Source organism: Ostrinia furnacalis, unplaced genomic scaffold (genome assembly GCF_004193835.3).
Source record: "Ostrinia furnacalis isolate ACB-3 unplaced genomic scaffold, ASM419383v2 OfSCF2377, whole genome shotgun sequence".
NCBI lineage: Eukaryota > Metazoa > Arthropoda > Insecta > Lepidoptera > Crambidae > Ostrinia > Ostrinia furnacalis.
The window spans coordinates 102,378-119,476 of record NW_021132616.1 but is presented as its reverse complement, the minus strand read 5'-3'; the positions used below and the strand labels follow the sequence as shown (position 1 = coordinate 119,476).

Here is a 17,099-nt window from a genome sequence, read left to right as displayed (position 1 = left end):
TCGATGTTTACACTTTCATAATATTGTTTAAATAAACAATATGAATATTAATATGTAAAATCTTCGAAAACTTTTTATTTTAACATAAACATATTGAAATTTAACAGTTGATGGACGGATTTGGCAAGGATTGATTAACGAAAACCGGCATTAGCAAGGTTACATTTTTGTTTATATTTTTAACACTTTGGAAAGTTTAAACTCGGCCATAGGTGTCATATATTCACCGTGATTACTTAACGTGCCCTCCGAAGCATTTGTAGGTATTAAAAGTTATAATTACCTGGCTTTCACCGTGTCTTTGTAAGTCTTTCTCGACTTGACTTCCACAGCTAGCTTCTTCGGCGGCGATTCCATGGGGTTGCTGTCATCCTATGCCACAACGAAACAATTTAAGAAACAAGTATTTTATTAACAACTAGCGGCCCGCCCCGGCTTCGCACGGGTGCTAAGTATACATATAAACCTTCGTCTTGAATCACTCTCTCCATAAAAAAAACGCATCTAAATCCGTTGCGTAGTTTTAAATTTCTAAGCATACATAGGGACAGACAGCGGAAAGCGACTTTGTTTTATACTATGTAGTGATAGTAAAGTGTGTAAAGTGTGTGTGTGGCTACCTTTTCTTTTTTTATTATTTTCTATTGACGTTCATAAGTGCCACTTGTGGTCTAAACTGAATAAATATTTTTGATTTTGATTTTGAGTATAGTTTTTATGACAGTACTACGTTATTGCGGAGAGCTAAAGACGTTCTGTGACAAACCGAGTAAACGTAGACAACATTTTGTAAATAAATAGAAGAATGCTTTCATCAATAAGTATGTTTTATTATTATCTTACCATAGCATGCGAGCCGGTAGTACCGCGACTATCGCCATCCCGCTCGCTCTCGGCAGTTTCCGATATCTGCATCTCTCTCTCCGTCGACGCATCTCGGCTTATTTGGTAAGGCGCAGGCGCCGCAACAGGGGAGGGCGTTGAACCCGATTCGGAAGCAGTCGGGATTGTGAACCTTAGGTGCCTGGAAATAAGAGTTATGATGAAGAAATAATTTTTGTTAAAGATATACAAATTGATTTGTGCAAAAAAGTGTAAAAAGAACATGTAAAATAAGAAACTATTACAGAAAGTAGTTTTAAAAGAGTTACGCTCGTATTCACAAACTTTAGTGAGAGACTGACTGTGAGTCCTCATAGTCTCACAGTGCGCGTGGACGCACAGGGTGACACACGAACCATTCATAGAGCTCTATTCAACGCTGTGCGTTCAATTTGCTGCTTCAATTAAGCAAGCATCGTTTGTCAATACGGGCGTTCGATTTTAAACTTATTGCACATCACTGGAGTCACTCCTAATGTGTATTATTTTTCATAATCAATCAAATCAAATAAAAAATATTTATTCAGTTTAGACCACAAGTGGCACTTATGAACGTCAAAACAAAATATAGTAAATAATAAAAAAAGAAAAGGTAGCCCTTATGGGGCACTTTACATGTCTCTTTATCTTTTGGGCCATACCAGCGCTTCGAGACAAACATAATATGGCAAGTGCTGAGAAGAAACGCCGGAACAAACTCAGTCACCACTAATTGCCAGGAATTATCTTATCTATCATAGAATTCTTCTGTTGCCTTTTGGCCTGAACATCTATTTGTTTTCTATGATACTGTGGATGGTTAAGAAAACTGTCCTGTATGTAATATTTATAACTCACTTGTTAGTAGAATCGCTGTAGTGCGTCTGGTTGCTGGCAGTCTCTAGCAGTTCGTCATCGCTATCGCCCAAGTAGCGCGAGTCGACTGGTGAAGGCGCGTCACGTTCCATCGCTTCGTTGCGCCTTATCTACGAGACGAGAAGACTTCTGTATAATATACTAAAGCCCAGTCTGTGAGCACGTAGAATTTTGTCCAATGACCCCAAGCTACCCATCCTTATCGCTCGCGCGTAATTATGTTGCTGTCGCGCTCGCACACTCACTGCGGACGCCCGTCGCACAGTCGCGACAGCAATATAATCACGCGCGAGCGATAAGGATGGGTAGCTTGGGGTCATTGGACAAATTCTACGTGTTCGCAGACCAGACTATAGATTACTCAATAAAATATTTCTTCATCATCATCATCATTTCAATCACAAGACGTCCACCACTGATCTTAGGCCTCCCTCAATGATTTCCATATTGCCCGTTTGGTAGCGGCGGCCTGCATCCAGCGCCTTCCTTCTAACTTTATGAGATCTTCGGTCCACCTTGTAGGTGGATATTCCTTAACACAATATAATTATTATGTATAGTGTATAGTGCCGCGACCACTGATCGGGAAACGTAATGTAGGCAAGCAGGCTTCCCACTCGGTGGACTGACGAAGTAGCAGGAAGCACCTGGATGCAGGCATCGCAGGATCGGTACTTGTGGAAATATGTGGGGAAGGCTTTGTCCAGTAATGGATGGCATTTGTTATAAGCAGATAATGCGGATGGCATAGTATTTAAATCTTTAGCTACGGCACCCGGTCGTCATAATAAAATCTAATTTCCAAATACAAGCCTTCACATACCTTCAGAATACTGTGCGGAGTCTCAGCTCTATCATAAAGATTGCTATCGGGGCTCTGTACCAGCGGCATGTCTAGTAGAGACGCCATCTGCTTACTAAGTTCTGGGCTCAGTTTGATGGTGCTAGAGAATTTGGGCGTTTTGGGCGTACCCCCAAAGTCCAATTTAGCTCGCTTGGGCGGCGTCGACTCGGACGGTAAGTCGGAGAGAATGCTGGAAAAATGTTAATAGTAAAAATGTTTTATCAAAATTAATTATTATCACATTAGCAAACACAGTCGTAGTCTTCTACCAGTAAAATAAACTGACCACTGGGAATAATTTTCTTTATAAATTTCCAATGTCTTTTTTTCTCAAATTTTTTCCTCACACTTGACTTTTTAATTTCTCACACATGACTTTTAAAAAGCGACATAATTAAAAATTATTTCTGAAAAACAATAAGAACTATGATAATTCAGTTGCATAATGCAAACGTCGCTATATTAAAAATGCTAATGATGTTGACAAAATTACAGATTGTTATCATAAAATAATCATAAAAATACCTTCTATTGCGCCCCATCTTAGGCGTGCATATAAACGGAGTCTCCTCAATATTCAATGCGCGTTTGATTCCACGTCGCATTTTTGGTTTGTTGATCCAAGTTTCGCTGGCATTCTCAATAGTATCCTACAAATAAACGTTGAATAATATATACTTTTTAGTAGTAACGTGTCTCAAAACAAAATAAATAGATATAGCGTACGAATAACAGTAGTTTGGGTTGTTCATTTACCTGTATAAATGATGATTTGTAGGTGAACGTGTTTTTAGGGGACTTTGCCTGGATGAATACCGACATAGGTTTAGCCGCCATCACTGTGAAACAACAATTTCGTTGAATAACTTTTCAAAAATTTTATGACATTTCTTCACGAAAAAATGATTTGAAGGAAGAATGAGTGTTTCTCTAAGCACTCATCGGTTGGCGCCACTAGCAAATAAGGTAATGTTACAAACTTGCTTGTGGCTAAGACCACCACTGTCAAGTAAGGCGGGTTTTAGAATCGCGCTGACCGCTCGCTGTTCGTCGGCGTTGACAGATCAATGTGTATGTAATTGAAGGGAACGTTCCTGAGTGACGCTGATCGCTCGGCGCCGACGCTTCATACATTTCGGCTGTCAGCGCTGATGGTCAGCGAGACTCTAAAACCAGCCTAAGGTCCTATTACTCGCCAGTGGCGGCAACTGTTGAGCGCAAATGAGGAATCCTTCATTTCGATGAACACGTCAATGTCAGGCAGACAAGAGATAACTAAACAAGCTACATCTTTACCATGCGACTCAGTATCTTTGTCTGAGAGCGCGAAGTCTCTCACGACGTTGGTGATGTTAGGCAGAGACGCGCAGACCACCTCCAATATGGTGTCTCTAGCTAAAGTCCGGTCGCCAAGCAGATATAATTTCGTCCAATGACCCCAAGCTACCCATCCTTATCACTCGCACGTAATTATATTGCTGTCGCAACTGTGCGACGGGCGGACGCAGTGAGTATGCGAGCGCAACAGTAATATAATTACACGCGAGCGATAAGGATGCGTAGCTTGGGGTCATTAGACGTAATTCTATCTGCTCGGCGACCGGACTTTACTAGGTCAGCTAGAGACTCAGCAGAGCCATTAGCGTCCATATGCCGAGTCTTGTTGTATTATTTTGCTTCCAAATAACTAAGTTCAAGACATATGCTTACCATGCGACTCAGTATCTTTGTCCAAGAGCGCGAAGTCTCTCACGACGTTGGTGATGTTAGGCAGAGACGCGCAGACCACTTCAACAATCGTGTCTCTCGCTCCCTCTCTGTCTACTAAATCGGCTAGAGACTCAGCAGAGCCCGTAGCGTCCTTAGCCCGAGTCTTGCTGTGGCGGAGTTTACTGTTGTATTGTTCTGCTTCTAGATATCTGCGGAGGAGATTCGTCATTCAAATACGATGACATAAACCCATTTGAAATGAGACATTCGTTGAGGATATGCGCTGTATAAGGATTTTCATGAATGTCAAAAGAAATATGAGATAATGCACGCTGGTTGTGTATTTGTAATGATGTCAAAGCTGCCGGCCGTTCAACTTATGATTGACGTTTGTCTACTAGCTTTGGTTATCCGTTATCACTGTCCGTATAGGCAGAGTTGCACCACCTTATTTTAACTGTGACTATAAGCATAACCGGTGTCTTTTGTATGGAATTTGATAGACTTTTGACGTTTGTTAAAGTTAAAGTAAGATGGTACAACCCAGCCTTAGTTCAGGAATACGCTATGAACAAGTTTGTTTAGTACGGAGCAGTTAAAGATCATAGACAACGACAGATTGCTATCTGATGACACAGAAATCTTACCTGGCCTGCTGTAAATAATACATGACGAGAATGTCCGACGTCTGTGACTCGTTGCAGCTTTGTAGGTACTTTATGAACACTTCCTCTTCCAAAGGCAGGAGTGTCACTTGCAGTATTTTTGATAAGTGGCCAGTGTTGCGACAACCTGTAAGAAAAAATTTTGAATAAAAAAATAATATCATGAACAAATACAAACTAGTCAGCAGAATGGCCTATTTTGATTTAAGTTTAGAATAAAGTTTTGATTCCAACCCCGTCAGCGCGGGAAGTATAAGCCAAATCCTCCATTTGCCTCTGGTAAAATAGAGTCGTGCTCCTGCAGTGAAGACTAAATAACCCAACGATGACGTGACGACGAAAGTTTTGATTGTTTTATAGGCCTCGGAAAAGTTTCCGTCGTGAAATTATAGTTCTAAACCAAAGTTTTTTTAATTTTTATTTTTTTAATACCCACGCTTAGTAGGCGGGTTGGAGATCGCAAGCGCTGCAGCCCGTTCTCTATTTGATGTGTAGTCCCTAACGCCTCTTACGACACCCGCGGGAAGAGTAGNCATACAAATTTTTTTGTCATATTTTTTTTAAGCATGAAAGGCTCGTTTTATCGAAAAATGTATAATGACAAATGTTGATCAGCATTCAAAATGCTATCCAAAACAATTTTTGTTTCGGTGAAATTATGACTTTCGATCGTATGTCCACCTTTTATTAAAATCAAACTACTGTGCAGCGCCTCGAAGGCCAGCCCGCGCGCCAGGTACAGGCTGCAGCAGGCCTGCCAGTCGTCTAACTTGTCCTGGCTCCGCGAATATCGCAGGGAAACTAACATAGCACGCTCCATCGCCCTTTGTCATCATCATCATCATCATCAACAGCCCTTTGCAGTCCACTACTAGACTGTGATTAAGGAATGGCGACGGATTGTGAGGCTTGCTACCGGACCTGGTGTGACGACCATGACCACTCTGGCAAGAATGTAACGACGAAGAAGAAGCTAGACTATGAGCCGAAGGTTTTGCCATAATCCCCACGCTTGGCAGGCGGGTCAGAGATCGCAGTTTAAAAGATTGATGTTTTCCAGAGAGCGCAGCTGCCCGTTTTTTGTTTGATGTTTTTTTTTTTATCCACAACGAGGAAGCTCTTGGCCTGTATCTCACCTGATGGTAAGTGACGATCAGGCCGAAGGTGGAAGCGAGCTTCACCCGGAATCCTCAACCACGGAGGAACTGGCTATCTTACCTCTAACTGCCGGAACACAACAATGCTGTTAACATTGTTATGTGTAGTCTATGTCGCCTCTTACGACACCCGCGGGAAGAGTAGGGGTTTTTGACAAATGTATTCGGCTCTGCTGTCACAACACGGCAGACGCCCTTTGTACGTAGTACATAATTGTTATTATTCTGTGGCACAGCACAGTTACGGATTAGCAAGCTGAAGTGGCAATGGGCAGGGCACATAGTACGCAGAACTGACGGCCGATGGCGCAGCAAGGTTCTGGAATGGAGGCCGCGTACCGGGAAACGCTGCGTGGGACGTCCTCGTCAGAAGTAGTCCCATTGAAAAACAGTTCTAAATCCGTATTCACAAGGGTCATTTTCGATAGAATGATTACTCGATAGGATCGCAACTCAGTGTTTTGTTGTCGTTGAAGTTTTTTTACGTGAATAAGGCTACAGGTCTGTACCTCGGAAGAAGTAGTTGAGCACGCGCACTTGGTCGTCTGTACTGCGCGCGCTGCGCACGCACGAGCGCGCCACGTCCAGCGCCTCGAAGGCCAGCCCGCGCGCCAGGTACAGGCTGCAGCAGGCCTGCCAGTCGTCCAACTTGTCTTGGTCTCCGACGCGACTGGAGTTCATTGTCTCTGGGTCTTTGTACTGGATTGGGGCTGGTTTCCTGAAAAAAAAAGGCAAATTAATTGCGCCCGCTTATTAATCCACGCAAAAACACAGCCGTCTTTCGCCGGGGGGAAATCATCTTAGAGCCAAAGCACACGATGCGTTGCAGTGCCACACCGCAAAGATTTCGCCGTATCGTGCAACTAGGCGTGTCCGCCACAGATGTTTCTATGTAAGACGACGCAACGACACCGCTCCGGCGTCGCTCCGCCACCGCAACGCATCATCTGCTTTGGTTCTTATATTATTATGTCCGCGCCACACTTCGCTGCTCATACTATTTTTCGATACAGACACGCGTGTGTCCGCAAAGTTTTAGCGTAAGCCGTAAGTGTTTATTATTGATGTGCACAGTTTTTCGTGTATTTTTTACAACTGTCCAGCCATCGAGTGTCCATAGAAACATACCTGACGTGCAAATATTGGAGAGCAGCCTGAGTCTTCTTCTGTGCCAGCAGAGAAGATAGCACGACGCTGTGTTGCCACTCCGATAGAGTGTTGCCGGTTAGACATTGCAGTTGGTCTAGGGCGAACTGCGGACAAAATAATAGATTGCATTCCATGTTGTATGTTTTATAAAGGTAAACATAGGTCGTGTGCAGTCCGCGTCAAATTGTTCGCGACACCCAAAGTGGTCAAAAAGTTCACAACACAACCTTTTTCCAACTGTAATGCTTGGGCCACACTAACGAGAAATGCCTTAATTATTGCGATAATGGACGTTAACCGTAGGTGTAGCCACAACATAGCGCGATAATTTGACAACGGCAATAACATTGCCGTTTGGCGTTAGGCGATAGCTCAAAGAGATTAACGCGAGAATTAATGCGCTGAAGCGGCCACACCACACTAAGTCAGTATTATCGCACTAGTGGGCATTGACGTTAGTCGCTAATGTGGCCCCAGCATAACAAAGACCTGTTGCGTACTTTTTGGCTAATTTGGGTGTCACGAACGATTTGACGCTCACTTTAATATACTCACATCAAAGTCTCTATGGTCCAAGTGCCAAAAAGCCTGCGTGGCTTTGATAGCAGTGTTGCTCAGGCCGAACATGGTCGGGAACTGCATCAAGCGGCGAATCACAGCTTCGTGCCTGAAGGAATAAATATTACATAATTATAATCATGTTTAAACTCAATGTAGGGTGTAATAATGAGACTCAAAATTATGCGCATGCCGCGTATTCACTAGCTAGAGGAAAGCTCGGGCCTAGCGGCTGCCTCGTCCGCGGCATTTCAATCCCCGGCAACGTGGCTTAGTCCCCGGCAATGTGGCTTAGTCCCCGGCAATGTGGCCCAGTCCCCGGCAATGTGACTCAGTCCCCGGCAATGCGGCTCAGTCCCCGGCAATGTGGCTTAGTGCCTAGCAATGTGGCTCAGTCCCCGGCAATGTGGCTCAGTCCCCGGCAATGTGGCTCAGTCCCCGGCAATGTGGCTTTGTCCCCGGCCCCGGCAATGTGGCTCAGTACAGGCAGGTACAGTCGCAGTAGCGAGTAGAGGGACGGCGGCGGGTACAGTCCGTTGCACTCGCTGCCACAGACAAGGCTCACCTGACGTCATCGTACACCACGGAGTAGTCCACCAGCAGGTACAGTCGCAGCAGCGAGTAGAGGGACGGCGGCGGGTACAGTCCGTTGCACTCGCTGCCACAGACAAGGCTCACCTGACGTCGTCGTACACCACGGAGTAGTCCACCAGCAGGTACAGTCCCCGGCAAAGTGGCTCAGTACCCGGCAATGTGGCTCAGTCCCCGGCAATGTGGCTCAATCCCCGGCAGTGGCTCAGTCCCCTTCAATGTGGCTTAGTCCCCGGCAATGCGAGTCCCTGGCAATGTGGCTTAGTCCCCGGCAATGTGGCTCATTACAGGCAGGTACAGTCGTAGTAGCGTGTAGAGGGACGGCGGCGGGTACAGTCCGTTGCACTCGCTGCCGCAGACAAGGCTCACCTGACGTCATCGTACACCACGGAGTAGTCCACCAGCAGGTACAGCACCAGCGAGTGCTTCTGCTCCTCGGCGATGTCCGGCAGCAGGTACAGTCGCAGCAGAGAATACAGAGATGGCGGCGGGTACAGTCCGTTGCACTCGCTGCCGCCGCCTAGCCACATTCTACAGAAAAAGAAATATAGATAGATACTTTTTATTGCACACCACAAAAAAACAGACAAAAAAAAATACAAAATCGAAACTAACGCCCGTATTCACAAACATTACTATGAGTGCTGTGCTGTATCACAGCTATGATAACACACAGTGCGCGTAGACGCACATCACACGAACTAAACACAGAGCTCTATTCAACGCTGTGCGTTCTGTTTGCTGCTTCACTTAAGCAAGCATCGTTGGTGCGAGTTGATACGAGCGTAAACAATTTAGGTGGTCATATCGATGGGTAACTTTTCCAGAGAACTTAGGAAAAGGATAATTGAAGTCAAAGTACAATGTACTGATGATAATTGAAAGATTACCGGGTTATTCTCAATTTTCCATAAAGGCGATTCTTCCATGATATTGTAAGTTTGACATATTGAAAGAAATTCATCACAAACGTGAATTTTAAACCGCCAGCCAATTTGTTACAAAAAATGAATGAAGTGTGACGAATTTACACATTTACAAATAATTCAAAATTTAAGGTCAAAGATCAGTGTAAAAATCATCAATAATTCTTTAAGATGACTGCGTAACTTACTCGTGTATCCTTTCGCCTCCGAATTCATTTTCAATGAGTTGATCTATGTACAGCAGCGAACAGGATTTGCTCACATTATTTTCCACTGGTGAATTATCTTCTAGTCGTTGAAGTTTCATGCGTCTGAAAAAAAAAAATTTCATTATGCATCCCTATTTATTTTAGACAATAAAACAAGTCATATAAAATGCCCTCCACATATTACTGGGTGGTTAGAAGTGATTATTTTAGGTCCAGACGACAGCACATCAGACTACATTTTTGTAGCAAAATCGCTCCTATTACAACTAAATAAGAGCTTTAGCTTTTCGTTTGTGCATAACCTGTTCTTATTAAGGGGAGTCTCTCAGGCAGCAGTCCTACACGTAGGAACCACTGCACCACGCGTAGGTACAGCGATACGCAGCCGATCCCTTCGTACTTCTGTTCACTGTTAGCTGACTGTGACTATAACCACACTCACCGCTTAGTGTAAGTGTGCAGCAGATGATGCGCGGGGTAAGGCAGCGCGTCCCTCGCCAGGAGTCTCTCAGGCAACAGTCCCACTCGTAGGAACCACTGCACTACGCGTAGGTACAGCGATACGCAGCCGACCTCTTCGTACTTCTGTTCACTGTCAGCTAACTGTGACTATAACCACACTCACCGCTTAGTGTAAGTGTGGAGCAGGTGATTCGCGGGGTAGGGCAGCGCGTCTCTCGCCAGGAGTCTCTCAGGCAGCAGTCCAACACGTAGGAACCACTGCACTACGCGTAGGTACAGCGATACGCAGCCGATCCCTTCGTACTTCTATTCACTGATAGCTGACTGTGACTATAACAACACTCACCGCTTGGTGTAGGTGTGAAGCAAGTGATGTGCCGGATAGGGCAGCGCGTCCCTCGCCAGGAGTCTCTCAGGCAGCAGTCCTACACGTAGGAACCACTGCACCACGCGTAGGTACAGCGATACGCAGCCGATCCCTTTGTACTTCTCCTCCATTTCGCTCAGAGCTGGGAAATATTATACGAATTTGGAACACTTCGAGAAATAGGTTTATGTTAAAACTTTTTTTAACATAAACCTACCTTTGTAGATCAAATATCTTATGTCATTCATTATTATAAAAAAAAAATTTGATGAAATAGGAAGTAATTTTCATGTTCAAATGAGAGGTGGCCTCAAAGACACACATAAAAAAGTAATGAAAGAGCAGTAATATATTACAAAGTAAAGTTTACTTACCATCAGGCACAACCAAATTGCAGCATTTAGTTAGGATTGCATCCAACAGGCCTGTCAGTTGAGTTAGTTGTTGCACGCAATGCTCTAAGCATCTGACTACATTTCTGTAACAAAATACATACTTTTCTAAATCCAGTAATTGGCTAACCACTTTATCTTGCTGAGCGAAATATGTTCTTATTTATATTTATGTTAAGTGATAATTTTTTTACCTGTCAGGCAATGCGGAAGAAGAAAAGAGAGGCGCTGTGAGTTCTCTAGCGTTCTCTTTCAGTTCTATAGCGCGCTGCCAGCACCAATCAACCTATATACAAGAAAAAATGAAATTAAAACTTATCTTAAATATGTATGTTTCAGAACTTAGACAATACTGTGCGTCTTACAACTAAGTTAAGCGCGAATTGATGATCGAATACTGTAAAAACAAACTTTTTTGCAAAGGCTTACGTCATAATGAAATCATATCATGTATTTTTAGCATTTTTATAGACAAAATGATGTAAGCTATCTTTCAACGACGACCTGTATTGTGTAATAGGCCAAATCCCCTATTTACCTTCGGTAAATGAGAATCTAGATTGAATATCTAGATTCTCTACATGTGGCAGTGAAGACTATATGACCTGCCGATAGTTTAGTCGGGCAGTTAATCAGTATGGACAATACATGTATGGAAGTGCGCACACTACCGATTTGGGATTGGCCGTTTCCTCATACAAATTAGAATCGGGCCCAACTATCGGCAAACTAAAAGTCGGTGGTCTGCGCCTAGGCTAAATAGAATTAATTAGAAACAGCGCTATTACTAGTGATGATAAAATAAAATGGAAATTACTAGAAAAGGCAAGGTGCAACCAGCGCCGGCATGGCTGCCCGTGGCCCAGTCGTGCGCGCAGCGCTTCAGGAAGCGAGACAGGCGCGCTTCAAGCGCCACTGATAACAGGTATCTGCGTTGCTCTTCCTGCACAAAAACCATAAAATACATACTACTGTACGTACAAAAAGTTCAGTTGGGACAGAAAAGTTCTTGAGTAGTGAACGCGAACCAGGAAATGTAGTGTAGGATTCTTATTCAGTGGATCGACGATCTGTGTGCTTACCATGAGTTTACGTTTACGTGTCGCTAGCGAGTGCGTCAAAAAATCTATGAACAATTTAGTTCTTAAAAGTAGCCACTAGGGGCGCGGTACAATCTGTCATTCATTTAATGTAATTTTTTTTCGCAATCGCCGTCGTAAACTCATTTATACTAAGCACACTTGTGGTGAAGGTCACGAGAAGAGTCTGGATGCGGGCAACGCAGTCTATCGCAGAAACTCTATTGGAGGTGTCCAGCAGGGGACGTTGTTCGGTCCAAACGACGAACAACTATCAAAAACCACTTTTTCTTGGCTTGGGCTCCGTAAGTAGGTGTCAGTAGCACCGTGGGGCCCACGTCGTCGATCGAGCTATCGTTTGTGATCCCCGCTGGGTCCCCAGTACACACCTGGTCGGGGCTCCACGAGGTGTCCGCGTACATGGGCACAGCAGCGCCGTGGGCCCTCCCCCCAGTCGTACATCGAGCTATGATCCCTGCTGGGTCCCCTGTAGTACCGAACTACGTACCTGGCTGGGGCTTCGCGAGGTGTCCGCGTACATAGGCGCCAGGCCGGCGGTGACGCAGGCGTGGTACAGCCGGCCGGGGCTCAGCAGCGCCGTGGGTCCGTCGTCCATTGAGCTATGGTCCCCGCTGGGTCCCTACACGCAGCGGTTCCCGAATGGTGGTCCGCGGAACCCTGGGGTTCCGTGGAAAGGCCGCAAGGGTTCCGTAAAAAATATTATCCCACGTTTCGTGACCGACGTTGTTCGCTCGCACCGACTTGTTTACGCACAAGGGAGGGGCAGGGCGTGCGGGCGGAGTGGTACGGGGGTTCCGCTAGGAAAAGTATAATCAATTAGGGTTCCTTGGCAAAAAAAAATTGGGCAGCCTACAGTACCTGGCTGGGGCTTCGCGAGGAGTCCGCGTACATGGGCGCCAGGCCGGCGGTGACGCAGGCGTGGTACAGCCGGCCGGGGCACAGCAGCCCCGTGGGTCCGTCGTCCATTGAGCTATGGTCCCCGCTGGGTCCCTACACGCAGCGGTTCCCGAATGGTGGTCCGCGGAACCCTGGGGTTCCGTGGAAAGGCCGCAAGGGTTCCGTAAAAAATATTATCCCACGTTTCGTGACCGACGTTGTTCGCTCGCACCGACTTGTTTACGCACAAGGGAGGGGCAGGGCGTGCGGGCGGAGTGGTACGGGGGTTCCGCTAGGAAAAGTATAATCAATTAGGGTTCCTTGGCAAAAAAAAATTGGGCAGCCTACAGTACCTGGCTGGGGCTTCGCGAGGAGTCCGCGTACATGGGCGCCAGGCCGGCGGTGACGCAGGCGTGGTACAGCCGGCCGGGGCACAGCAGCCCCGTGGGTCCGTCGTCCATTGAGCTATGGTCCCCGCTGGGTCCCTACACGCAGCGGTTCCCGAATGGTGGTCCGCCGAACCCTGGTGTTCCGTGGAAAGGCCGCAAGGGTTCCGTAAAAAATATTATCCCACGTTTCGTGACCGACGTTGTTCGCTCGCACCGACTTGTTTACGCACAAGGGAGGGGCAGGGCGTGCGGGCGGAGTGGTACGGGGGTTCCGCTAGGAAAAGTATAATCAATTAGGGTTTCTTGGCAAAAAAAAAATTGGGAAACCCTGCCCTACAGTACCTGGCTGGGGCTTCGCGAGGTGTCTGCGTACATGGGCGCCAGGCCGGCGGTGACGCAGGCGTGGTACAGCCGGCCGGGGCTTAGAAGCGCCGTGGGGCCCACATCGTCCATAGAACTGATGATCTGACGTTGGATTCCGACTGTGCTTAGTACGCACGCCTCAGACGTCCCCGCTGGGTCCCTACACGCAGCGGTTCCCGAATGGTGGTCCGCGGAACCCTGGGGTTCCGTGGAAAGGCCGCAAGGGTTCCGTAAAAAATATTATCCCACGTTTCGTGACCGACGTTGTTCGCTCGCACCGACTTGTTTACGCACAAGGGAGGGGCAGGGCGTGCGGGCGGAGTGGTACGGGGGTTCCGCTAGGAAAAGTATAATCAACTAGCAGACCCGGCGAACTTTGTTCCGCCTTAATGGCAATAAATAAGCAGACTTTTTTTTAATTTCGAACGGGATAAAAAGTATCCTATGTCCTTCTCCTGGCTCTAAACTACCTCCCTGACAATTTTCAGCTAAATCGGTTCAGCCGTTCTTGAGTTATAAGCGAAGTAACTAACACGACTTTCTTTTATATGTATAGATTAGGGTTTCTTGGCAAAAAAAAATTGGGAAACCCTGCCCTACAGTACCTGGCTGGGGCTTCGCGAGGTGTCTGCGTACATGGGCGCCAGGCCGGCGGTGACGCAGGCGTGGTACAGCCGGCCGGGGCTTAGAAGCGCCGTGGGGCCCACATCGTCCATAGAACTGATGATCTGACGTTGGATTCCGACTGTGCTTAGTACGCACGCCTCAGACGTCCCCGCTGGGTCCCTACACGCAGCGGTTCCCGAATGGTGGTCCGCGGAACCCTGGGGTTCCGTGGAAAGGCCGCAAGGGTTCCGTAAAAAATATTATCCCACGTTTCGTGACCGACGTTGTTCGCTCGCACCGACTTGTTTACGCACAAGGGAGGGGCAGGGCGTGCGGGCGGAGTAGTACGGGGGTTCCGCTAGGAAAAGTATAATCAATTAGGGTTCCTTGGCAAAAAAAATTGGGCAGCCTACAGTACCTGGCTGGGGCTTCGCGAGGTGTCCGCGTACATTGGCGCCAGGCCGGCGGTGACGCAGGCGTGGTACAGCCGGCCGGGGCTCAGCAACCCCATGGGGCCGTCGTCCATTGAGCTATGGTCCCCGCTGGGTCCCTACAGCAGCGGTTCCCGAATGGTGGTCCGCGGAACCCTGGGGTTCCGTGGAAAGGCCGCAAGGGTTCCGTAAAAAATATTATCCCACGTTTCGTGACCGACGTTGTTCGCTCGCACCGACTTGTTTACGCACAAGGGAGGGGCAGGGCGTGCGGGCGGAGTGGTACGGGGGTTCCGCTAGGAAAAGTATAATCAACTAGCTGACCCGGCGAACTTTGTTCCGCCTTAATGGCAATAAATAAGCAGACTTTTTTTTAATTTCGAACGGGATAAAAAGTATCCTATGTCCTTCTCCTGGCTCTAAACTACCTCCCTGACAATTTTCAGCTAAATCGGTTCAGCCGTTCTTGAGTTATAAGCGAAGTAACTAACACGACTTTCTTTTATATGTATAGATTAGGGTTTCTTGGCAAAAAAAAATTGGGAAACCCTGCCCTACAGTACCTGGCCGGGGCTTCGCGAGGTGTCTGCGTACATGGGCGCCAGGCCGGCGGTGACGCAGGCGTGGTACAGCCGGCCGGGGCTTAGAAGCGCCGTGGGGCCCACGTCGTCCATAGAGCTGATGATCTGCCGCTGGATTCCGACTGTGCTTAGTACACACGCTTCGGATGTGTTCAGGCAGATGCAGTCTGCGAAAGAATACAATGATTAAGCTAATTAAAGGGAGTGACAATGAAAAACAGGTTTGGAAATTAATATCCTAGACAGACAGTCGTCAAAAGAACAGCCAACGAGAAGCGATACCAAATGTAAACAAACCCAATGTCATGGTCATTAGGAATAGCAGGGGTGTATAACTTTTTAATAGTTATAGCCTGACCAGGAACATAAAAACCCTGGCATAGAGGCGCATCAATTGCATTTGATAGTGCAACACTGAGTACAGTCGTACCTGTGTTAAATTAATAGGCTAACTTTATGTATCAGGATTCAGGATTACGGGCTAATTTAATATTTTCATAAATTAACGAAAACATATTATTATAGGTAACCTGGTTTAAATAAATTAAATGAAACCATCAATCGAGCTAGTAGGATTTATTTTATTATTCATCAATAATCAAATTCAGAACTTGAATATTCAACTGCAATGTCTGCTCATGAAGGCTTCAAACTCAGTACTTCTTTCCCAATTCCATAAAATTCAACACTTAGAAAGTGACAAAAAACTTTAAAATAGGTAGTTGAAACAAACCACAGCTAATTTTCATAGTGGACTGTACTATACGATAAACATGTCAGTCAATTTGACACCCTTGTCGGAAAAAATATTCAATGAAAATATTGTCCGAACCCTTATTATTTATCTTTGACAAATACTTGAATACATTGTGAACCACTTTTATTTCACGACTATAAAAAGATTTTAGCAATTAAATTCACAAAATCAATTGCGCACATTTAAAATAAAGTTTGTTTACACTTTGACAGCAATAGACTGACATGCAAGGTGACATGTCAATGAAGTTTTTAGTTATTGTTGCCATTAAAAGAAATTAGTACCATTAGATTTCCGCAACATGGCGAGGGTTTTTATGTTCCTGGTCAGGCTATATATTACATATTTTTGTAGACAAATAGTTTTAAAAACTTAATCTCTAAGGAGACATAAATCAAGATGTAGAAGTACACATTATAAGAATGTATCCAGGGTCGGACTGGGCCGTAAGGGCCCGGCTGACAAATGCAGGAGCGTGGCCAGTGTGACTAGTGGCACGAGCAGCTTGACTAGTGGCGACTAGTGGCGACTAGTGGCACTCACTGTACTGGATGCTGTTGGGGTACAGGTGCTCCTCCAGACGCGGGCTCGAGGCGCACGTCGAGCGCGACTAGTGGCACGAGCAGCTTGACTAGTGGTGACTAGTGGCGACTAGTGGCACTCACTGTACTGGATGCTGTTGGGGTACAGGTGCTCCTCCAGGCGCGTGGCGTGCGCGTAGGGCGCCACGGACGCGGGCTCGAGGCGCACGTCGAGCGCGACTAGTGGCACGAGCAGCTTGACTAGTGGTGACTAGTGGCGACTAGTGGCACTCACTGTACTGGATGCTGTTGGGGTACAGGTGCTCCTCCAGGCGCGTGGCGTGCGCGTAGGGCGCCACGGACGCGGGCTCGAGGCGCACGTCGAGCGTGACGCACGCGCCGGCCGCTAGGCTGCACCAGCTAGCGCTCATGAACACGTTGCTCTCCAGGCGGTAGGTCGCTGGGAAAGATTACTAGTGTAAATTGTATGTAGTATGAGTAATATAGTTGTTGCAATTCACGAAGGCCAGTGCTTTACATGTATGGTGGCTCGCTACTTTTCGTTTTTCAAACGTTTTGACAGATTACTCTATCGTTATGTGCATGTAGTACACGTACACACACAAGTAAAGCTCACTCGCCTTCGTAAGTTGCAAGAATTATATCACTAGTTACATGACCATTGAGACTAGAGGCAAAACTAGTGAC

The 17,099-nt window shown here is 46.4% G+C and overlaps 1 protein-coding gene across 15 annotated transcripts in view; it reads right to left on the bottom strand.

The window, feature by feature from the left end:
* Positions 1-17,099, bottom strand: part of Elys (AT hook containing transcription factor 1 homolog) — a 34,701-nt gene that overhangs the window by 13,966 nt on the left and 3,636 nt on the right. For 9 of the 15 annotated variants that reach the window (XM_028307953.1, XM_028307956.1, XM_028307957.1 and 6 more), the window contains exons 8-26: positions 16,687-16,851; positions 15,096-15,280; positions 11,585-11,710; positions 10,962-11,053; positions 10,750-10,853; positions 10,355-10,517; positions 9,526-9,648; positions 8,781-8,942; positions 7,818-7,929; positions 7,242-7,366; positions 6,623-6,831; positions 4,939-5,083; positions 4,292-4,500; positions 3,338-3,420; positions 3,107-3,231; positions 2,561-2,771; positions 1,720-1,847; positions 844-1,024; positions 284-372 (exon numbers count right to left, since the gene is read on the bottom strand). In XM_028307953.1, coding sequence (XP_028163754.1) covers positions 284-372; positions 844-1,024; positions 1,720-1,847; positions 2,561-2,771; positions 3,107-3,231; positions 3,338-3,420; positions 4,292-4,500; positions 4,939-5,083; positions 6,623-6,831; positions 7,242-7,366; positions 7,818-7,929; positions 8,781-8,942; positions 9,526-9,648; positions 10,355-10,517; positions 10,750-10,853; positions 10,962-11,053; positions 11,585-11,710; positions 15,096-15,280; positions 16,687-16,851 — 2,737 coding nt within the window. Of the gene's footprint in view, positions 1-283; positions 373-843; positions 1,025-1,719; positions 1,848-2,560; positions 2,772-3,106; positions 3,232-3,337; positions 3,421-4,291; positions 4,501-4,938; positions 5,084-6,622; positions 6,832-7,241; positions 7,367-7,817; positions 7,930-8,385; positions 8,484-8,780; positions 8,943-9,525; positions 9,649-10,354; positions 10,518-10,749; positions 10,854-10,961; positions 11,054-11,584; positions 11,711-12,354; positions 12,436-13,474; positions 13,652-14,519; positions 14,568-15,095; positions 15,281-16,413; positions 16,452-16,535; positions 16,619-16,686; positions 16,852-17,099 lie in introns of those variants that run through there. The other 6 variants (XM_028307955.1, XM_028307964.1, XM_028307965.1 and 3 more) reach the window with 6 other exon arrangements.